The sequence below is a fragment of the Lutra lutra genome, chromosome 4 (genome assembly GCF_902655055.1).
Source record: "Lutra lutra chromosome 4, mLutLut1.2, whole genome shotgun sequence".
NCBI lineage: Eukaryota > Metazoa > Chordata > Mammalia > Carnivora > Mustelidae > Lutra > Lutra lutra.
In genome coordinates this window covers 177,694,558-177,713,671 of record NC_062281.1, presented here as the reverse complement: position 1 = coordinate 177,713,671, position 19,114 = coordinate 177,694,558, and the positions used below count along the sequence as shown (strand labels likewise).

Below are 19,114 nucleotides of genomic sequence, written 5' to 3'. Positions count from 1 at the left end.
TATAAATCAAAATCTGTAACAGAGGACCACTGGGTCCTATCTTTGCCTCCCTTCCTGTCACCCTCTGACTCAGCCACACCAGCCTTTTCTCAGATCCTAGGTCTTTGTGCAGCTCCCAATTAGAATATTCAGGAACTCTCTGAAACCTTTTTCACCTGATTAACCTCAGCTCATTTTCTAGTCCTTCCTTAAGTTGACTCAGGACAGTCCCCCTTGCCCCCCACCCCCGATTCACTGTCATTCACAAACACACTGGGTTTTCCATGCCGCAGAGGCTAAAGGTGCCTGAGGGCAGGGAGCGCCCTGCTGTGCTCTATTCATATTTTCTCTCTCTCTGGGCACACAGTAATAACCACACCACCAGCTGCCATGCCAGACACTGAGCTAAGACCTTCAGGGCCCCAAGGAGCTAAGTCCTTCAAGCCCCCAGGCCATCCTCCGTCCCGATGTCCCAATGTCCCCGTCCCTAGGAAGCAGCCCTCAACTCTGTAAAAAACTCACACCGATTTATTAGAATATGAAAAAGATCCGGTTTCTTCCCTACGGGAGGCAGAGCAGCAGCAGCTGTGGTGGCTTGGAACACGGTTGTCAACGTCACCCTTGTGTGGGGACTCCTGCCCCAAACAGCACTTGCATGGAGAGAAGGGGGGGGGGGACAGAGGAGCACCCACTGCCCAGTCCGGGAGAGGGACACTCTGACTATTGCACAATCCTGGGGAAGGACAGACACCACCAGGCCCAGGCCTGGCCATGGTGGCTGTGGGGGTGGGAGTGTGTGCCTGTGAGCAAGGGCCTCTGGGGGCCCAGGACTCTGCCCACCCACCAGTCCTGGTGGGGTGGGAGAGGCTTGGGGAGGCCTTCTCCCCTAAGGACTGGGCTCCACAGCAGGCTGGGTGCGGTGCACAGAAGAGGTCCGGGGGCCCAGGGTGTGGAGAGGGATGAGAGAAAAGAACAGGCCAGCAGGAACTGAGGGTCAGGCCCAAGAGCACAGAAGGTGCTAGAAGGCCCAGCATCAGTGAGTTAGAATCGGGAACTGGAGTGGAGGAGGTCACTTCTAAAATTATAGCCTTGGGGCCACAGTTAAGAGCCCAGGAGGCAGAGGACCGACTTGGGGGAGTGTTGGGCAGGATAGGCACAGACGAGGAGGGGTAATTCTCTGGAGTAGGAGAGCTAGAGCTCTGGTAAGCCAGGGGTTTTCAAAATGTTTTAAAAACAGGAATGCCCTCTGTGCAAATTGAATCATACATGGAGTGTGAACAAACAGAACAGATAAAAAGGCAGCACTTTCTGGAGCCAACAGTCGTCCTCCTGACAGTCACCCCTGGAGGGTCCGGTGGTCCCCACTGGGGTAGTCCAGACTGTCCAAAGCGCCCCAGCTCTAGTCAGAGAAGCTCAGAGATGCCATTAGCCTGCAGCTCTGAGTTGGACGGGTTGGGGGCTGGCCAGGGTGACAGAGCTGGCAGGAGGAGGGCAGGCCTGCCGGGTGTCACCGACCCCTACGCCAGTCGGATTCCTGGTCCCCCAGTCTTTCCGCTGTTAAAGCAGGGCCTGGCCTAGGCCAGGAGAGGTCTTGGCTCCTTCCCTTTCTAGGTAGGACCAAGGCTGAGCCAGAGGCTCTTTGGTTAGGAACTAAGATTGGTCTGAATGAGGAAGTGGATGGAGTGGGCGGCAGGCCTCCGAGGGCTGGGACTCTCGAGGCCCTAGGCCAGGTCTGGGAGAGAGCCTGAATTGGGAAGGGGCAGGATCTGCCTCACAGCCCGACAGTTCTGCCAAATGGATTGGGAAGGCAGTTCTGGTGGGAGGGAGGGTGCTTCCCAGGAGGCAGGGGGAAGCCGTGCTGCGGTGGGGGCTGTGGGCTCAGCTGCCATGCGGTTGGGGGAGGGGCAGGGCCAATCCAAGTCAGGAAGAATGAAGGGAGCCCCCAGCTCCCCCAGCAGCCCCTGCTCTGGTGGGAGAGTCTGTGTTGGGATGGGCACTGCCCACGGACCCCAGTGCTACTGCCCCTTGGGGATGAAAGGCTCTCCCTCCCCAGGCTCAGGGTGGGGACCTGGGTCACTGAGGCAGCGCTGTATCCTCTGGGAGCTGGGGCTGTCGCTTGGCGCAGGGGTGAAGACATCATCCGTGCCAGGGGAAGAGGGCTCCTTGGTCCGCATCACAATGCCCCCATCATCATCCTCATCCTCCTCCGCCACCCTGGCTGGATCCCGGTTCAGCCCCAAGACCTTCCCCTTCAGTTCCTCATTCACCAGGTCCACGGACTCGGGCGACTGCGGGGAGGCTGGGTCGATGGTGATAACTGGCAAGTCGGCCTTCGGCTCGTAAGCCAGTGGATCTGGGGACCAAGAGCAAGACCCAAGCTGACTTCTGCCCCAAGCCCTGCCCAGCATGTGCCCCCTCCTTGGCATGTGCCAGCAACTCCCACAGAACCTTCCTGTGAGGGCGGCCATGCTGCTATGTTTCAGGATCACTCCACGTGGACCTGGATGAGGCCTGATGAGCAGTTTCTCCTCCCCTTACACTAGGCCCCTGAAGGTAGGACTGCATCCCTCTCCACACACCAGGGGCTCCCTAGGTGACCCCGTCCAGTCCATTAGAGCCCTCTCCTGAGTCACCATGTGCCCCCAGGGCCCAGGCCTGGAAGAAGGCCTGTCGCTGTCTCGCCCACGTGCTGAACATCCCAGTGGTGCAGACTCCTCCTGCCTCCTTGCCAGCCATCAAACCCCTTCACAGTTCTCCCCATAAGCCCCACATGGAGCACCTCTGTCCCTGGGGAGGACAGCTGGAGGAACCCCCAGGTCTACCTGATGTAGAAGAAGCTCATGGCGTGGGAGGAGGTCAGAGAGAGAAGCCTGTCCTCCCCAGTGGCTCTCTGAGGCTCATTCCTGCTGAAGTCTCACCCTCAGGGGACAGTGGCACTGAGTGTGTGCCCTCCAGACCCCTCTCCAGGCTCCCTGTGTCCCAGCTCACCTGAGCCAATGCGGGCCCTCGACATGGTGGGGGAGTCCAGCTTGTGGGCTGGCACCGTCAGGTAGTTGTTGATCTGACAGAGAAAGGGCAAGACAGGGGTAAGCACAGGCAGCCCCTCGGGATGGCGCCCAAGGCTGATGGTCACCCCCTCCTTTGGCGTGTTTGGGGCCCGCGGCCTCTCTGGCGGTTCCTCATCGGGCTCAACGTCTGTCTCCGCCAGCACAGAAGCCATGCTGGCCCTCCAGGGGTTCCTGAAGGCTTGGCCCAGCCTCTGTCAAGCTGATGATCTCCGGAGCAGCCTTAAACAGCCCTGCCTCTCCCACAGCATCCCCACCCGTCTCTATTCCTGTCCACACTCGCCCCAGAGGTCCAGACCCGTAAAGTCAGCTCAGGAGTCGGCCCCCTGTGGCCACCCCAAGTGGCCGCCAGGTATCTCAGTGCAATAGGCTGGAACTAAACTCGGATTCTTCTCTTCCCTCAAGACCTTGTTGATGCCATTCTCGGCACCCCCTACTGAAACCCCACCGCTCCCAACACCCCAGGACAGAAGGCTGGAGAGAACTCCTCTTTCCTCTTCCCGTAGCCCACCTCAAACGGGTGACCAAGTCTCGCTAGGTCCACCTCCTCAATGTCCCTTGGGTGTACCCATTCCTTTCCAGCCCCATTCCCCGACACCTCACTAATCCAGGCCACCCCCCCTTCCCAAGTTAGCCCTTTGCTCAGACCCCTTCACGGCTCTCCATGCCCTTGGCATAAAGCCCAAAGCCTGACACTGTTAACAAGCTTTCTAGAAAGTGGAACCCTCTCAGTTGCTACAGTGGGCCATGTTCTGTGACTGGGAACTGAGACACACAGCCTGGGCCTTCCTCTGCCCACACTGCCTTCCTCGTGGCCCTGTTCCTGAGCTTCCCCAGCCTACCCCCTGTCTGGAGTGCTCACGGCCCCTTGCACTTCCTGTCCTGCCTGGGCCACTGCATGAGAAGCTTAGCAAGGCACGGTCTGGGCTGATGCACCGCTGTGCCCACAGAGGCTGCTCTGCTGCACAGCACTTGGGAACCACTCAAAACCTGTTCCTGAGCAAACGATCGAGCGCACATATGCTTTGCTTTGTGATCTTTACCCGGGCCTTAGTTTTTTTTTTTGCCAAGAAATGCGCGGTTTGAGCACACGGATAGACTCAGAGGCCCACGGGTGCAGTGAGTGGGTCTCTTTGCTGCCCTGAGTGGGGAGGTAGAGGAGGAGGCAGCTTTCTGGAACCTGTCCTGGGGCTCCGTCTTCCAGACAAGCAGAGGAGGCCAGAAAACACAGGCAGGGATGTGGGAGGAAGAACCCAGACTCCCCGTGAAAGGCGGGAGCCAGCTCCAGGCCCTGACCCACCTTCTGCTCTAGCTGCCGGGCCTTCTGTCTGCGGAGCAGCATCTGGTTCCAGGCCTCCTCGTAGGGATCTGCCACCAATGTGTGTCTGTTGTAGGACCGCAGCTGTGGGGGGGACAGCTTTCAGGCCCCAGAAGCCGGGCCCGGTGGGGGCCAGGGCTGGAGCAGAGGGCCTCCCCTGCTGTAGGGGCGCCGGGCGGGGAGCAACCCCTCACCCGCTGCCTGGTCTTCTGCAAGTTGTTCCTCAGGATTTTGCGGATCTCCTCCTCCTTGTCCTTGGACAGTGCCGGCAGGATGCGCTCTGCAGGCAGGGACTTGGGGTGGATGTTCCTGGACGACAAGGCACAGGTTAGGTCCCCAAGAAACTCCTGTGACCCTGGAGCCTGCTGGGCTGGGCCAGGAAGTCAGGCTGGCCTGGGTGGGGGTGGGGAAGGTGTCCTTTGTGGTCCTGTGGCTCTCTCACCCACTCTGCCTGGACAACACCTGGCCTGCCACCACCCCTCCCAGGACCCCCTCCCCTGGTGGGTGGCCTGCCAGGTTTCTGGGCAGGGGTCAGTGTGTGGGTGCAAAAGCTGCCAGCGTCGTCCTTGACACTCACTGCATGGAGACAGTGGAGACAGCAGAAGGGATCTTGCCCATGCCACCACTCTCCACCAGCTCGATGGCCTGCTTCATCTCCATCTTGTGGTAGAAGGCAATGAGCTGTGGCTCCTTGGAGCGCTCCCCGGCTATCAGACACTTCTTCACGTACTTCTTGTTAAACCGGTTGAGCCTGGTGCGGGCAGGGAGGAGAGGTGTGGAGCCAGCTCCTCAGGGTGGGGAGACACCCAGGCCCAGGGAGACCCTCCCCTGCCCCTCCCCACCCACCTGCCCACCAGGCCTACCACCTACTTGTCCTTCCAGTGGTGGTGGCCGTAATGGCCACAGATGTCCTCGATGCCTGTCAGAAGGTGGTCCAGGAACTGAAATGGGCCCAGGGCCAGGTCAAGCCTCACTACTGGGCTGCTTCCCTACCAAGGCTTCTGAATGGGCCCCCATTTTCCACCCTAGTGCAGCTCTGCTCAGCCCAGCCTTGCAGTTCCAGGAGCAGCCAGGAGGTGGCACCAACACTTCACTCATCCTGAAATCGCAGCACCTCAAACCCCTCCCTACCATTCCCCAGCTGAGCCCCCTTCCCTGAATCCACATGAGCCCAATGCTTGGGATAGGTTCCTACTAGAGGTAGAGATGGCATGACACCCCCTCCTAGGGCTCCTGGTTGCCCACACCGCAGCTGCCTATGGCTCGATCTAGCAACCTCAAGCAGCTAAAGGACCACCTGGAACTGGAATGAGGGAGGAGGGGGCCAAGTGAGGAAACTGACGTGAGGCCTAGCTGCCCCCCAGCTCCCTGAGCCTTCTCCTACAACCAAGGGCCAAGGCCCAGTTTCCAGTACCTGTGTGTGGATCTCCTCGTTGATAGAGCGCTTTGTCTCTTGCTTTTTCTTCACAGCCAACAGGTCTACCAGGGGTCGAATGGTCATGCCCTGGGGGGCAGGTGGGCATTAGGCACTCCTGGTCTGCTACCCTGGCAGGGAGACCACAGGGCATCCCCCCTCCCTCACCCCTAGAGCCCCTGAAGCCGGGATGCCCTCTGCTCTGAGGTCCCCACTTTCCCAACCTGCATGTCAGCCATGGCACAAAGGCAGGTCCTTAAGATCTGCTTCCTCCCGAGGACACAGCCCCTTCCAGCTAAATGACTCACACACAGGTCATCTAGCCCGGGTGAGGGGTCAGAGGGCGTGGGTTCAAATGTGGGCTCCACCACAAACATGCGTTGCAACCCCAGAGAAGTCAGGGCCCGGCTGATAGGGAAAACCACTTCACAGGACTGTAGCTGCCCAGTCCAGAACAGCAGCGGGAGCAGCTAATCTCATCGTGTGTGTGCCCTCTGCCAGAGCCAGGGGTGACTTACTAAGTAAGCTCTGGCATGTCCACATGGACCCTGAGAAGTAGGTTCTTCCACTGTCTCTATCTTACAGGTGAGAGATTAAGTAACTTTCTCAGAGCTTACAGAACTAGTAGTAAAGCTGGATTCACACCCAGGCAGGGAGGCCCCTCTCTCAATGCAGACTTCATTGAAAATGGACTTGGTAAGCCATCAGCGTATACAACTGCCAAGTCAAGGTGATAAAATATTTTTGACAATGGAAACAGTGCAAGAGGGCAAAAGAGGCAGTCCCCTATCCTTAGAAGGAACAGAAGGGGAGTCTGGCCCCAGGAGGATGCCTGGGCAATGCTGTTTCCCATCTAAAGCTTTGCCAAGGGGCACCTGGGTGGCTCAGTGGGTTAAGCCACTGCTTTCAGCTCAGGTCATGGTCTCGGGGTCCTGGGATCGAGTCCCGCATTGAGCTCTCTGCTCAGCGGGGAGCCTGCTTCCCCCCTATCTCTCTCTGCTTGCCTCTCTGCCTACTTGTGATCTCTCTCTGTCAAATAAAGAAATAAAATCTTAAAAAATAAATAAATAAAGCTTTGCCAAGATTTGCATCTAGGAAAGACAGAAGGGGTAGAGAAACAGAGGCCTGGACAGACTTGTTTCTCATTTGCCCAAAGTCACAGGTCAGGTAAGATGGAGCACTGACGCCATCCAGGCTGGGTATCCCTGGGGATTCTGAAGGGGGTAGGGGACTCTCTGCTAAGCCAGGGTCATTTAAATGCATGGAGATCACCGGCCAGAGGCTGGAAGGACTCCAGGATCATCTAGGCCAACCCTCTCACTTCGCAGGTGGGGAACCAAGACCCAGAAATGGGAGGAAGGTCTTTCCCAGCAGAACCTGGACTGACTCCAGACCTACTGCCCAGCTCAGCAACCTATCTCGCTCCACCCCCACATTTTGTGCTATTATTTCCATTTTACAGGCACAGAAACTGAGATCCTAAAATAGTAAATCACTTCCCTAAAGCCCTGCACTGGGCACTATGGGCCTGCTGACTCTGCCTACTTCTCTCAGCACTGTCTGGATTTCTAAGTTAGACAGTGTTCTGACTGGTTGCTCATTATCCCAACTCCCCCTTCACAATTAAGGGAAGTGAGGACCTGAAGGGGGAGTGCCTTGCCCAAAACTGCGTAGCAAGTTCTCGGCGGACTAGAACCCGTGGTCCCCTGTCAGGTTGGGCGCCTCTTCCTTCCACTGGCAGAGTCAGGGTCCCCAGGCGGGGCTGCTCTGCCTTGTCCAGCACCTGCACAAAGACGGTGAAGAAGATGACCGTGATGATGGCAGTGAGGAACAGGTCACACATGGGGAAGTGCTTCTTGTCCAGGAGGTAGCCCAGGGAGAAGGCAATGGCTCCACGCAGGCCCCCATACGCGATGATGAACTGGTCCTTGGGGGTCAACTTCACGATTCGGAACTTGTTGATGAACCAGGTCAGGCCCAGCACCCCTGGCAGGAAGGGGAAGGAGAGCGTCAGCCTGTCCCCAGGCCCTCCTGGCTGCTGCACCCAGAGCTGCTCTGCCTGAAGCAGCCCCCACAAGCCCCCACAAGCACGCCCACTCAGTGCACTCCCTTCCTGGTCCCTCAGCCAAGAGCTGGATTCTCAAGGGGCTCTCCCAACGTGGGTGCGCTCTAGAGAGCGTCATAGCCGCCTCCAGAGACTGGAAGTCAGCAGGGGGCTGGGAAAAGAGCTGAAACAAGACTGGCCCCAAGTTGGTATCTAGTCATTTTGATGGGTTCATGGGATCTACTTTTCCACAGGCCTCAAATTTTCCATAATAGAAAGCTTTTTTTTTAAAAAAAAAAAAATGCAGAGATCTTGGGGCGCCTGGGTGGCTCAGTGGGTTAAAACCTCTGCCTTCAGCTCAGGTCACGATCCCAGGGTCCTGGGATCGAGCCCTACATCGGGCTCTCTGCTCAGCAGGGAGCCTGCTCCCCCCCGCCGCCCCCTGCTTGTCTCTCTGCCTGCTTGTGATCTCTGTCAAATAAATAAAAAATCTTTAAAAACAAACAAATAAATAAATAAATGCAGAGATCTGGATTCAACCTCAACCCACGGAGCCAGAATCTCTGGAGGATGAGGCTGAGGACTGAATGGGTTTTCAGTCTACCAAGCAGATGCGATAGCCAGTCAGGGGCAGGGACTGAGAGAGGAGGAGAGTGAGATCAGGAAGGGGAAGTGACACAGTCCCTGAGGGGAGGTGTGTCTGGAAAGCACAAGCAGAACCCAAAGACCAGAGGCCTGTTCCCTGTATGTGGCCGGGGGCTGGCGGCATAGACGGGTCTGCAAGCGCTCAACTCACCTGCGCCCCGAGACAATGCAGAGAACATTCACAGACCTGGGGTCCCTGAGGCCCCTCCGTTCTCACACACAACCATCTTCCCAGAGATCACAGACTCCCCGTGAGCCATCATGCGGCCCACCAAAGCCTCAGCATGGCAGAGAGGGGCAGGGAAGCCCCAGCTGTGCAGCTGTGAGGGGAGCCGCCAGCAGCTGACCCAGCTGGGCCCTTCATAGGAGGTCTCCTGCCCCAGCCCAGTTCCTGCCTCCACAGCACGCGCACACAGGTACACGCATGCGCACACGGACGCGCACGCACGCACACACCTCCTCCCTGCTCCAGCCCGGGACCTCACCCAGCACTCGGGCGATGAGGCAGAAGAGCAGGGTGCTGATGACAAAGGTCCAGTTCCAGTGGTGGGACCCGGCCACAGTGGAGACGCCAAGGAAGATGAAAATGAGGGTCTCACTGACGCTGCTCCACATCTTCAGGAAATACTTGATGGTCGTGTGGGACTTGTGGGAGATGTTGGCCTCCACGTAGGGGCGCATCACCACTCCTGAGGCGATGAGCCTGAGGTCAGGGAAGAGCAGAGTTCAGGGCTCAGTGGATCTGCACCTTCCCAGAGCCCCTCCATGGCTGGGGAGGCGGACAGGTGCCCCTGACAGGTCAGAACCTGCTGCGGGTTCTACATAACTTTTTTATCTCCATCCTCACACTCAATCCTCCAGACGTGGGCAGATGAAGGATGTGGGAGGCAGAGAGATTGTTGCCCGTCCACTGTCACCCTGCCAGTGAGCTAAGATGCAAACTAAGGTCTGCCCAACTCTAAAGCCTGTGCCTCCCCCACTGCTGCCCCGCCCCAGCCATGCTGCCGTCTAACAGAAGTCAGTTACACATGTCCATGGCCTTGCTTTATTCCCCCTGAGCACAGTGTCTCTCCTGCATGGAGGTCCCCCTAGGCAGCTCTGTCCCAGGCACCTAACCCAGCCCTCCCTGCATGGCGTCCATACCTGGCTCTGCTCCTGCTGGCCCGGCCTCCTCAAGGTTACCCCGAATCCGATGGGATCGGGAGGGAGACAGACCATAAGAAACTCTTAATCTCACAAAACAAACTGAGGGTTGCTGAGGGTGGGGGAGTAGGGAGGGTGGCTGGGTGACGGACATTGGGGAGGGTATGTGCTATGGTGAGTGCTGTGAAATGTGTAAATAAATCTAATGGTTCACAGACCTGTACCCCTGGGGCAATAATACACTACATGTTAATAAAAAGAAGTAAATAAAAAGAAAAGGAAAAGTTGGAATGAAAAAAATTAAAATTTAAAAATTTAAAAATTTTTTAAAAGATTACCCCCATATCCCCCAATCTGGCCTGACTTGTATTTCCAATGTGTTCCCCTACTGGGCAAACCTTTGCATCTCACTGCCTCTCCACAGTCCCTAGATTTCAAGACCTGGCTGAGGCCCCAGGACCTTCAGGAATCCTCATGGCAATGGAGATGCCAGGCCTCCTTGCTGGGGCTGCGGAAGGGCACAGTGAATGTGAGAGCCTGTGTCTAGCTACAACCAAGGAACTCCCTTCGAAGCAAAACGTAGCAGCGCTGAACCTTTCCAGAACTTTAAACTCAGTGGTTCCAGGGGCAGTTGCTTGGTGCATGAGTCTCATCTCAGGGCTGGAAGCTGGGCCTGGGGAACTCCCTTGTGACCCCCCGCAAGCCCAGGGAATCCAGGTTGGCACCCCTCCCCCCAGGCTGCACCCAGACTCACGCCATGATGCCTGACAGGTGGAAGAGCTCAGCTGACAGGTAGGCCATGTAGCTGTAGAGGAAGACGAACAGCGGCTCGATGACGCGGATGTGGGCCGTGAATCTGGAGGTGAAGGCTGCGATGACCCCGTAGACCACACCCACAAACACCCCGCCCAGGGACACCACGAAGAAGCTCAGGAAGCCAAGGACGATGTCCACAATGCCCACTCGGTCATAGTTGGCAAACTCCTCAAAGAGGTGATACAGGACCTGGGGAGGGGTGTAGGCTGGTCGGCAGGAGGGCAGGGCCCTGGCTCCGCCCCCCACCCCAGCTCCCTGGAGTCCACTAGGGCTATCTCATGCCCTCCACTGAACCACGGCCACAGGAGAAGGCCACATGATAGCAGAGAACCGCAGTGCCAAGGAGGTGGTCAAAACCAGTGGCCAAGGGCCTGGAGGGTCCTGTGTCAGGGCTGCAGCGCGCTGTGCTGGGTAAGAGCACATACTCTGAAGCCAAACGAGTTGGGCCGGAACTGTGGCCCTGCTGCTCCTGGCTGTCTATGCGGGACAAATTACTCCGTCTCCCTGCGCTTCACTTTTCCTCGCCATAAAATGGGATAACGGTACCAACCTTATAGGGCCACTGTGAGGATGAAACTAGTTCATCAAGGCCAAGTGCTCAGAACCAGGCCTATCACAGTGTCAGCTACCACTGGCGCTACCCAGTGGCCCCTCTCACCATTTGACTTGGGCACATCATGTCCCTGTCTGGCTTTCAGTCTCTCCTTCAGCACAAAGCAGAGAAAGTTCAGACAACAAACCAGAACAAGACTTCTTAGCTTCTGGAAATTTCTGAAAATACACAAAGCTGGGCCATACCCTCACTTGGGTTCTTTCTCGGGAGGTGGGGCCCAGAAATCTCTGATCAACAAGCTCTCCAGGTGGTTACCACCAACAGCCAAGTTCAGAGGCAGTGGAACCAGCAAAGGCGTTGAGGCTTCCCCACCTCCTGGGCTGGGAACTGTCAGTGTAGTGCTGTCACCAGATGGTCAGATGTTTCAGGGGCATGCCACACATGATAAAGCCTGTGGACAGTGGTTGTCCTGCTTGGCACACATCACGTGTGTTGCCTCATGAGGTAGGCAGGGAGCCAAAGATGCCCGCCGCTTTCCCAAACATAAGCTCAGGGAGGTGGAGTGACTTGACAAAGGGTCCCAGGCTCCGGCAGGAGCGTCAGGCCCAGAACTTGCTCCCTGGAGCAGTGGATGGGCCCTCCTGGACGGGGGCAGCTTCAGTGTCAGTTCTCTGGCTACTGGGCCTCCTCACACACAGCTTGCCAGGAAGCCAGCTGAGGGCTTTCCAGGCTGGGGTGCTGGGAGAGAGGGGAGGGCACCTGAGACCAGGAGGCTCAGGGGCTGCCTTCAGCTTTAAATGTCAGGAAACAGGGCACTTGCCTTCATGCCCAGAGCTCTAGAGAGGGCCTGATATGGGCCAAGCAAGAAGGGGAGATGCCAAGCACTGGCTGTCCCTGATGCTGCCTGGGCCATAGCTGTCTGGCAGACAGGGCAGGGCTCTAGTGGCGGGTAACAGGTGCGTTCTCAGCCCTGGGCTACCTACACTTACTCCTGGCCTGAGGAGATTCATGGGTCCCCAGGGTCCACCACATGGACCAATGGGGCAGGTGGACGGGGCAAGGTCCTCCTTTCCCACCTGGGTGTACTGTCAAAGGGATCAGGGAGGCAGCGCAGCAGAGTGGTAAGTGTGCAGGCTGTGGACTCCCACTGTGTAGGTCACTTGCAATCGCTTACCAGCTAATGTGACCCTGGACGAGTTCCCTAACCTAGACCAGTAGCTTAGTTTCCTCGCTTGGAAAAACAGGATAATCACAGTGCCAACCTCGTGGAGTTTCTCCGTGGATTAGATGAGGCAATACGTGCTCATAGACAGGAAGTGCTCAGACAGGAAGTGAGCACGAGCAAGGACTACCAGCACTGCCGCCACCCAGGGAGGCGTGGCCATAGACCTAAGTTGGCCAAGACTGCGATACCCCCTTGACATAACCACATCCCACTGCTCCCCAGGAGGGCCAACCTGAACCCCAACACCCAGACCCAACTGGGGAGGGCTTTGTCTGTGGTACCCACTGGTGTGACTCCAGTAGGAACCCTGGGAGGATGTTGGGCTGGGTACTGCAATCCTTGTTACAGATGGAGAAACTGAGGCAAGAGCTGGTGCCAGAAGAACCAGCACTGGGGCCTGCTTGCTTAGATCAGGCTGCTGCTCTCTCAGCCCTATAAGGACCCAAGAAAGGCAGCAGGGGAGGAAGAGGAAGAGGAGAGGGGAGGAAGCTGAGGCTGCCTGCGGCAAGCCAACCACCACTGTGTCTCTTGGAAGTGTGGCTTCCTGAGGGACTCGGGGTGGCTGAAGAGGGAATGTGTGTGTAAGCGTGCCCTGGCATGCACACATGTCCTTGTGTTTCCTTACGTAAACAGCTGCTCTCTGAGGGGTCTGACTAGGAGCACGGGGGTGTTTTCACAACACGACATGAGTGTGCACATACACGTAGGCGTTTCCTGAGGAAACCAGCCGGGAGGAAGGGCTTGTGTTAGCACATACGGCGTGGCCGTGTGTGCACTGCGCTGGGGGCATCTGTCCTTCCTAGCCCCTGAGAGGAAAGCATGGCCCACTCAGCCACTTTGCAGCTAGCAAAGCTGAGGCCCAGAGCGGTATAGTCACTTGCCTAAGACCACATAATAACAGTAACAACAACAATAATAAATATATTAATTAATATATTAATATAATAATAATAGTGGCCAACCTCAGGCCAATCCATTTTATTAACCACTTTCTGGATGGTTTTGTTTGTTTGTTTTTTGTTTTTACAATAAACTTTATTTTTTTTTAAGTAGGCTCCATGCTGAACATGGGGCTGGAACTTGTGATTCGTGAGGTCGAGAATCACATGCTCTACTGACTGAGCTGGCCAGGCGCCCTTCCTAGAGGTTTGAAGGGCAGGGTCCTTTCTACCACGGCTGCCCCTGAACTCTACACAAACGAACTGTAACTCAGGACTCAGCCAACAGGACGGCTGAACTGGCCCCCCAAGACTCAACGGCCTATGAAGGGTAAACTGAAGTCTAAAGGTGATACAGAATTTCACCAAGTTCACATCACAGTCCGAGTCAGGGACAGAGAGGGTCTGGCCTGTAAAGGCCAGGAGCTCAGGCCCTGACATCTGACAGACCTGGCTTCTAACCTTGGTCCTACCACATGTAGGACCACATGTAGCAAGTCGTCTGACTTCGGGGGCCCTGCTGCCTCCTCTGTAGAGCGAGAGTGGGAAACACCTCCCAAGGGCACACCGGGAACTGGAAGAGGTAGCGCATGCCGCGTGCTGAGCACGATGCCTGGCACATAGCTAGCGGGAAGGGAGATTTGCAGTTTCGCAACTCCAACGAGCGGGTAGAGGTGGGATCCAGTCTGGACCTGGATTCGGGTCTGGGCCCCTCACCACAGTGACGGCGTCGTTGAGCAGGGACTCCCCGAAGACAAGGATGTGCAGCAGCTCATTGATGTGGATCTCCTCGAAGACGGCCAGCACAGCCACGGGGTCCACGGCGGAGATGATGCTGCCGAAGAGCAGGTTGTCCAGGAGCCCGATGTTGTTGATCTGCTCGCCGCCCACCAGGCACACGGCGTACATGAGACCGCCCAGGAAGAAGGCGTTCCACAGCGTGCCCACCACGGCGAAGATCAGAATGGTGCCCAGGTTCTCCGTAAACTGCCGCAGTGGCAGGAAGTAGCCGGCATCCAGGATGATGGGTGGCAGCAGGAAGAGGAAGAAGACGTCGGACTGCAGGAAGGGGGGCGTCTCGCCCACGCCCTTGATCAGGCCCCCGACCAGCAGCCCCACTACGATCAGCAGACAGCTCTCCGGGACGATGCTCGAGATAGTGGGGATCACGTGGAAGCCTGCGGAGGGCGAGAGAACGGGATGCCGTGGGCTTGCGGCGAGCCGGGATGTCAGGCTGGGGACGGGGCCGGAGAGAGAAGCAGCTGGTGACAGGGGCTCGGCCTCAGCGGGCCACTCTGGTAGCTCTCTGAGCCTCGGCTTCCTCACCCGTGACACGCAAATGATAATACCAGCTTCCCAGGGTTTGCTGTATACACGAAGTGACAATGTTTTTGAAGGGTTTTTTCAAAGGCTGTAGAGATTATCTCTGCCTCGGTCGTAGAGCAGTAGAAAGAAGCAGCTCTCTGTGCCTCCAGAAGGCAGAGAGGAGCCACTGATTACCGAGGCTCCAGGTGTCCAAAGGCATCACCTACATCTCCACTCAGACTTATGCACTTTCCTGCCGAGCCCACAGAGCTGTTCCAGAAGCCAAACAACGAGCAGTTTTGCATGTGAGACAAAACCTAGCTGCCATCTGTTTTTAGCTCAACCCCTGCCTCCACTTTAGAGATGGAGCAAATAAGGCTCCCAAAGGGGAAAGGACTTGCCCAAGGACACATAGCAAATTAGCAGAACCGGGAGGGGACCCAGATCTGACCCCCCAGCTCCCATCAAACCGAAGTTCTGTAAGTCGACCCCTGCTCTCCCTCCTCATCAAGGCATGAACGTTCTCCCCTCACCCCCGCCTGAGACCTGCCAACCCCCTCCCTGAGCCAGCAGTACTGGCCCACCCTGGGGCCCCCAAATCCAGAGCTGGGAAGTAGCAAAAACTCCCTTCTGGGAGGTATTCTCTCAATGCCAGGTTTGGCCCCAAGCTCCCTAATGGGTTTTGGTTTTGTTTGGGGTAGGAAGACCCCAGCACCTATCTGCATTTTAGGCACCAAAAACCCCAGGGTCAGATTGGTTAAGAAAGTATGATACTTGGGTGCCTGGGTGGCTCAGTTGGTGAAGCGATGCCTTCGGCTCAGGTCATGATCCTAGAGTCCCCGGATTGAGTCCCACATCAGGCTCCCAGCTCCACAGGGAGTCTGCTTTTCCCTCTGACCTTCTCCCCTCTCATGCTTTCTCTCACTCTCTCTCTCTCCCTCAAATAAATAAATAAAATCTTAAAAAAAAAAAGTATGATACTTTATTCAAGTGAAAAAGCTCTCGCTTTCTTCTTCCCTCCCTAGCCCATGCGCTCTGTGCAGGCAGATTCCCTGTTTATGATCAGATGCCCAGGGCTAGGGACACAGTTGGTACCCAGTAAGTATCTACTGATTTGGAAATGCACAGGGCTAGGCCATTACTCACATAATTCCTGATAACCCATCTGGCCAGGCTTTGGCTCTCATTACCCCTGAGATCCTTGGGAAGGAGAAGAAACTTCGTTCCCCAGGCCCAAAGCCCCTCCCACTCTCGAGTACTGATCTGGGTAGTGCCAGCAGAGCTACAAGTCAAGACTCACACTCGAGGGGCACCTGGGTGGCTCAGTGGGTTAAGCCTCTGCCTTCGGCTCAGGTCATGATCCCAGGGTTCTGGGATCGAGCCCCGCATCGGACTCTCTGCTCAGTGGGGAGACTGCTTCCTCCTCTCTCTCTGCCTGCCTCTCTGCCTACTTGTGATTTCTGTCTGTCAAATAAATTTAAAAAAAAAAAAAAAAAAAAAAAAAAAGACTCACACTCGAAACACTAGCTAGGCCCAGAACACTGGCACAGTGCCAGGCTCCCAGGAGACACTCAAAACGTGGTGGAAAAAAACACATCTCCATCCCAGGCCAAGAGAGAACCCCAGAGCCACCACGTGCATTCTCCTGGCTTCAAAATGGACCTGACCAACCTCAACTCTTGCTGGAAATTCCCCAGTCTTTGGAGTGTCTACCAGTAAGCCCCAGTGTTCAACAGGCTGGTCAACTGGAAGGGGCATTTTCCCCCAAACGAGCCACATCCTCTTTTGCCTGCAGATATCTGCCTGGTCTAGTCTGTCTCTCCAGAACACTATTCCTGTACCTCTATCCCTACTGCGTGTGGCTGATGTCACATGCTTCTACTTGCCTCCTGTTCCAGGAAGCATTCCCTGACCACCTCTGTCTGCTCATGGTAGGGCAGAAGTCCTCTGGTGCCTCTCCTTCTCGAACCTTCAATCCACAGTCGCTTGCCCCAATTCCTCTCTCTCCCTGGCACCCAGTGAGGTCAGACAACCCAGACAGGAGCAGGGGAGACAGGACAATGGTGGCACACCCAGAGACCTGCACTGCCCTGGAGGGAAGATAGGATGGCAAAGGGGTGGCGGGGAGTAGAGCTCCTACAGCCATCAGGAACCAGCTTCTTGAGGCCAGGAGTCCAGCTCCAGGCCCAGCCAGCTGACCTCGACACCCTCCCCTGGAATTGAGCACTAAGAGGAGAAGGCGCAGGCTGAAGAGACAGCCCAGGGCAGGCAGATGACAGCCCCCACCTCCACCAGCACACTAAACTTTACAAATGCCTCCCCACCCTTCTCTGCCATCAGTCCAATCCACAAAGCTTGCCTGGCCCCTGAAAGTGCCACACCGTGTGCTGCAGACCCAGAGTCGGGGACCACACGGAGGGATGGGGTAAGAGAACAAGTGACGCAAGCCAAGAGTGGTAACATGAAGAACGCTCATTATTCCTGAAGGTGCACGCGAGCCAGGCACTGTGCTGGGAGCCTGAAACATAGCATCTCTTTGGCCCTCGCAATTGCCCTGTGGGGTTCGTATTGTCCCCACTTTGTAGCAGAGAAAGCTTGGGCTTGGCAAGATTCAGTGGCTTCCCCAGAGTCTAAGGGAGGCCTTCTACCCTAGCTTAGCATATCTGTAGCAGAGGGAGCGACTCAATCCTACACTCCAACGTGGACATTTTCTGTAAGCCAGGCTGTGCTGTGCACTGGGGACACGGAGGTGATGCAGAATCAGAACATCCATGACGAACTCACAGGAATGGCTTTTCCCAGTCTCAGGACTTTTGGGTCATCAGGCCTCCCTCACTAGGTTAAGAGACAGCTGGCATTCCTGTGTGACAGAGGAAAACCTGGAGCTCAGAGGAGGCAGGACAGGCCTAGGCCACCCAGGACGGCAAGGTCCCAGGCCTCCTGACCTGGGTGCAGAGCACCTCCTTCCACAGAAGCTGGCTCCCACAGAACCTGGGGCTGGAGCCATGTTCCCAGAGCTGGTTCCCCGGGGTCTTCCTGTGTTGGCCCTGCCTCTTGGTGGGCAGGCCCTGACAGGTAAGGGCAAGGGAGGGAGGGGCCCAGGCAGAAGAGGAAGGTCTGGGATCCACTCTTGGCTCCTTACCTCGGGTAGGCGGGCCATTACTGAAAAGCAAGCTTCCAGTGGGGAGGGCACAGCGGTGTAGGGAAGGGGGGCCCCATGGGACTGTTCTGGCTTGTCCCTCTTCCAAGGCCTGACTCCACCAGTTGTTCCCAACCCCCAGCCCTGAAGAGTCTCCTTAAAATCCAGGAAGGTTGCTGACACCAGGTGTGGTGAAAGGGGAGCGGTTGGGTTCCCGAGTCCTCTGACAAAAGCCCAGCCTTAAGGCGAAATCCCAAGATGCCAAGAACTAAGGCAAAACTTCCAAGGTCCAAGCTTTGTGGCCACAGTGATGTCACCAGGATGGAATCTGGGGTGAGGCAGAGGCAGTAAGAGTCAAAGCCAGAGCTGGAACAGAGCCTGGAGATCACCCAAGCCCTCTGCTCCTCGGACAGGGAAACTGAGACTCAAAGACAACCAGTGACCTGCCAGCGTCACTTGACCCTTCCGCCGTGAGAAGGCAGGAAGCTCAAGGCTCAGCCATCACTCAAACCACATGGCCTCCTGGGAGGGCGTCCAGTCCTCCTGGTGCAGGGACGTGAGAAGGTGTGGAATTCCTCATCTCGGGGCCACCCAGCGACCCACCCCCCACATTCCCCACCACCGCAAGGTAGAGGCAGTTCTGCATGTCCGGGATGGGGGCTGGTGGGCAACTGCAGGGACGGAGGGACACACACGCTCACCCAGAGTCTCGCTGTCTTACATGCTCACCAACTCCCTCTTACACACTCACCACACACATTCTCTCCCACACACCACTCTCACGTGTGCTCCCACTTACACACTCCCTTATACACATACCCTCATTATCTCTTACACACTTCTCACACTCTTACACACACACACTCCCTCTTACACTCATCCACACTCTAGCTTATAACACTCTTACACTCATTCTCACCCTTTCTTACACATACACTTTCTCACACACACATACAGGCACACTGAACAGACCCTTGAGCTAACATCAAACTGGCAAGGGGCTCCCAGCGCCTCTGGAGCTTCTCGGCGCTCCACCATGAGAATGTTTTACTTCCGTCTCCTGGGATGGTCCCCATCTGCTGAGGCTCAGGCAGCGGAGCGGCAGACAAAGCTTTTCCACACCACCCTCGGTTGCCGGGGTGACCGGACACCCCGATCCCACTTCCCGCTGTCTCTCCCCTGGCCTGGGCAGTCAGAGGGGAGTGCCGGGAAGAGGGGGCCTCCTTGGCCCACCTGTGCCAGTCACCAGAGACTCCAGGGTGTGTGAGGGGCTCTGCCGCCGTAGTTCCAGGTCTGAGGACTGCTCTGGGGCTGCAACTCGGCCGGGTCCCAAGGGATTCCTGGTTGCACACGATTCCATTTCTCTAACTCCCTCTTCAACTGCCCCAGCAACCAGTCTCAACTACAGGCCTGAAAGGTAATACCTCGCAACGAGAGCCTGGCACTCCACAGTTCACAGCAGTGTGCTCAGACGCTTTTTATCTCATTTGCACCTCACCACACCTCGGGGAGGTCACAACGGCCGTCCCC

At 56.7% G+C, this 19,114-nt stretch overlaps 1 protein-coding gene across 1 annotated transcript in view; it reads right to left on the bottom strand.

Moving 5' to 3' along the window:
- Positions 1-485: 485 nt before the first annotated feature.
- SLC9A1 (solute carrier family 9 member A1) overlaps positions 486-19,114 on the bottom strand; it is a 48,936-nt gene continuing 30,307 nt past the window's right edge. Inside the window, exons 2-12 of the mRNA XM_047726785.1 lie at positions 13,858-14,318; positions 10,363-10,613; positions 8,951-9,168; positions 7,560-7,762; positions 5,777-5,866; positions 5,233-5,303; positions 4,940-5,113; positions 4,557-4,671; positions 4,345-4,446; positions 2,968-3,040; positions 486-2,332 (exon numbers count right to left, since the gene is read on the bottom strand). Of these exons, the coding sequence (XP_047582741.1) occupies positions 1,995-2,332; positions 2,968-3,040; positions 4,345-4,446; positions 4,557-4,671; positions 4,940-5,113; positions 5,233-5,303; positions 5,777-5,866; positions 7,560-7,762; positions 8,951-9,168; positions 10,363-10,613; positions 13,858-14,318 (2,096 nt within the window). The 3' untranslated portion in view covers positions 486-1,994. The remainder of the gene's footprint in view (positions 2,333-2,967; positions 3,041-4,344; positions 4,447-4,556; positions 4,672-4,939; positions 5,114-5,232; positions 5,304-5,776; positions 5,867-7,559; positions 7,763-8,950; positions 9,169-10,362; positions 10,614-13,857; positions 14,319-19,114) is intronic.